Source organism: Stenella coeruleoalba, assembly GCF_951394435.1.
Source record: "Stenella coeruleoalba genome assembly, chromosome: 5".
Lineage (NCBI taxonomy): Eukaryota > Metazoa > Chordata > Mammalia > Artiodactyla > Delphinidae > Stenella > Stenella coeruleoalba.
In genome coordinates, this window is record NC_137150.1 from 24,603,395 (window position 1) to 24,606,964 (window position 3,570).

Below are 3,570 nucleotides of genomic sequence, written 5' to 3' on the forward strand. Positions count from 1 at the left end.
CAAACAAAATTCCTAGTTAAAGACACAAGAACAGGAGCACGGGTGAGCTGCGGCCCCCGAGGCCTGGTGAGCGCGACCACAGGCCAGTTTAGAGGACCGTTCGTTTGGACCGGACAAGGACGAAAGGAGGTTAGTGACGCACCTGAATAAGTCCGCTAGACGAAAGGAGACAAACTAATGCTTGATATGGTGCTAAGAGTGAGGACCGCGCGCGCCGGCGCGCGCACACACACGGAAAGAGAGGAGCAGTCCCAGGTATCTGACAATGACACGCCCCGATCCAGACATGGCCTCAAAGGCCCCCGATTTCCGGAGCGCCCCCGCCCCCTCCGGAGATTACTGTCAGCGCATCCCTCCGCCCTGCCCCGGCTCAGGCGCGCCGGCTGCGCTCCTCTCCCCTCCCCCCGCGGCCGCAGCTCCCCGCCCCCAGCGGACGCGTTTCTCCAGTGTCCTCTCGAACGCCCGCGTGGCTGTCGGGTTTCGAATCCCCGCGCCGACCCTCGCCCTCGGCGCGGGCTGCTGAGTCGCGGGCGCAGCCTTTGGTCCCCCGCATCAATCATTAACGGGCCAGCTCGGGCTTCTGCGACCCGAGGGAGGGGGGATGGTACGGAACTCGAGCCCAGGGACAACTCTATCCCCCGAGGCCGCCGCGAAACACTAGCCAGAGAGGCCCCCGCCCTCCCCCAGTGCGCCCGTCCCTCCCTCCCTCCAGCGCCTCAGCTCCCACATCCCCGCCTCCCGCGCCGGGGGCGGCTGCTGCTGCGCCCGCACCGCGCGATGCCCAGTCACCGCAGCAGCGCCGCCGTCAACCGCGCCGCCACCGCCGCTGCAGCAGCGCGGGCGGCCGAGAGCCGGTAGCAGGGAGCCTGGGGAAGGGGCCGCCGAGCCCCGTGCGCTCCTACCGGTCGCTACGCGGCTGCGAAATCGATGACTATTTTTATTTACTTATTTGTTTATTTTTTAGGAACGGCTGCTCCAAGGCTCAGGTCTTCTCGTGAACCTGCAGCGACGCCCCCGGCGCGTGCACAAAGGCTCCGACGGCAGCCGGCGGGGACTGGCGAGCGCGCCGGAGCCGGCGCCAGAGGTCGCCTGTGCGCGCCCTAGCCAAGCCCCGGGCACCATGCCGCGGCGCCTGCAGCCCCGGAGCGCGGGCACAAAGGGCCCGCCCGGCACGACCGCGGCGGCTTCGGAGGCCGCCTCACGCCCCCACCCCTCACCCTCCGGGGACGCTCCGGCCTCCGCCAAGCCGCTGCTGCGCTGGGACGAGGTGCCCGACGACTTTGTGGAGTGCTTCATCCTGTCGGGCTACCGGCGGCTGCCGTGCACGGCGCAGGAGTGCCTAGCCTCGGTGCTGAAGCCTACCAACGAGACGCTGAACTTCTGGACGCACTTCATCCCACTGCTGCTGTTCCTGAGCAAGTTCTGCCGCCTGTTCTTCCTGAGCGGCCGCGACGTGCCCTTCCACCATCCGTGGCTACTGCCGCTGTGGTGCTACGCTTCGGGCGTGCTGCTGACCTTCGCCATGAGCTGCACGGCGCACGTGTTCAGCTGCCTGTCGCTGCGCCTGCGCGCAGCCTTCTTCTACCTGGACTACGCGTCCATCAGCTACTACGGCTTTGGCAGCACTGTGGCCTACTACTACTACCTGCTGCCCGGCCTGAGCTTGTTGGACGCCAGGGTGATGACCCCGTACGTGCAGCAGCGCCTGGGCTGGCACGTGGACTGCACGGGCCTCATTGCCGCCTACCGCGCGCTCGTGCTGCCCGTGGCCTTCCTGCTGGCCGTGGCCTGCACCGTGGCCTGCTGCAAGAGCCGCACCGACTGGTGCTCTTATCCGTTCGCGCTGCGCACCTTCGTCTTCGTCATGCCCCTGAGCATGGCCTGCCCCATCATGCTCGAGAGCTGGCTCTTCGACCTGCGGGGCGAGAACCCCACGCTCTTCGTGCACTTCTACCGCCGCTACTTCTGGCTGGTGGTGGCCGCCTTCTTCAACGTGAGCAAGATCCCCGAGCGCATCCAGCCGGGCCTCTTCGACATCATCGGCCACAGCCACCAGCTCTTCCACATCTTCACTTTCCTCAGCATCTACGACCAGGTGTACTACGTGGAGGAGGGCCTGCGCCAGTTCCTTAAGGCGCCGCCGGACGCGCCCACCTTCTCGGGCACCGTGGGCTACATGTTGTTGCTGGTTGTCTGCCTGGGGCTGGTCATCAAGAAGTTCCTCAACAACACCGAATTCTGCGGTAAAAAGTGAGCCTCCGCCTTGGAGGAGGCTGCCGGCTCGCTCACCTGTTTGTTTGAAGTTTCTGTTGTTGGTTTGTTTTCAAGTTTTGTTGTGTTTCCTTCTTTGCTTGAGGAGGGTGCTGCAAAACCACAGGGAAAAAGTTCAGTGCGACAAGGGCTTGGGGAGAGTGCACTCAGTGCACTTAGGGCTTTGGGAGAGGGAGGTGGGGCAAGCAGGAGGGAGAGGGCGGCTGGTTCTTGCCCCTGGAAAAAATGCAGGTGGTGTCTGTGACATCCAGGGATTCTTCTAAGGCAGCGCAAATAGAACCCCACATAAACCCCCAACCAGTTCGATCTTCCAGTCGTCTTCTCTGCCAGAGGTAATAACGAGCAGCCCTTGTGAGGTCAGGCATGCAGTAAAGAGGGTAAGTAGACAGAATCCCTGGGTACTTCCGTTTCAGTGTGAGGAATGCTTGGATTTGTCAAAGAATAGAGCTTTGTAGGAAAAGAGCACAGGGACACTAACCCAGGGCTTAACCTGCTAGAAAATGCATGGAATGTGAACACACGTTAATTATTTCAAAATGTTTCTTAGATGTTAGTTAAATAGTAATATATACAATGATTTTTCATAATTTATCGAAGCCTGTGATCTGCACTGAATTTTCTTTATCATGTAGTTTGGAAACTTGCAGCTCTTCTGCGTTGCATATACTTGAACTGGACATCAGGGCAAGCTGCTTGAGAGTTCTCAGCTACTTTTTTAAACAGTATTTTTTGAAGGCCTGTGTGTGTCATGATACAACTGTGAATTATTCTACCTTAGGGACTCTGGTTAAACTATTGGGAAGGAGCTAAGTGGTTTGTATAGGTCCCAGATTGCTATTTACTTATGTGTTCCACAAAACCCATCCTGTTTTTCGGTTTTGTTTTTAATCTTATTCTCTCTTTCTCTACTGGTTCAAATTGCCACTGGAATAAATGTGCCTTTTGAAGCAATGCCCAAATGACTGGTCCTCAAACATAGTTTCTTGCATGGGGAGAGCAGTAGGTGTAAGCTTTTCTTACTTTATTGCAAATCAAGGTTTAACATTCTCTTCAGGAGGGAAGGAAGATGGTATGGGTTGTAAGTTTTTGGTAGGACCAGTAGTGGCTTCCTAGGACATGCAGAGCATTTGGCTTCTCTTACAAGGAGAAGAAATCAGCCTACTAATGAGGCTGTGGTTCCTAATGCTGCCATCGGGGAAGGTGAAAGGACACTGTTCTAGACTGAGCCCGTCTAGCCTTGCTTAAAATTAAAATCGTAGTATTCAGCAGTAAATATGGCAGTTGTAATATGAAAGTCAG

General features: G+C 58.0%; 1 protein-coding gene across 1 annotated transcript; it reads left to right on the plus strand.

Moving 5' to 3' along the window:
- Positions 1-692: 692 nt before the first annotated feature.
- Positions 693-2,372, plus strand: PAQR9 (progestin and adipoQ receptor family member 9). Its single transcript, XM_079922857.1, has one exon. The coding sequence runs from the start codon at positions 1,121-1,123 to the stop codon at positions 2,252-2,254; it is 1,134 nt and encodes a 377-aa protein (XP_079778983.1). The 5' UTR covers positions 693-1,120; the 3' UTR covers positions 2,255-2,372.
- The last annotated feature ends 1,198 nt before the right edge of the window (positions 2,373-3,570 follow it).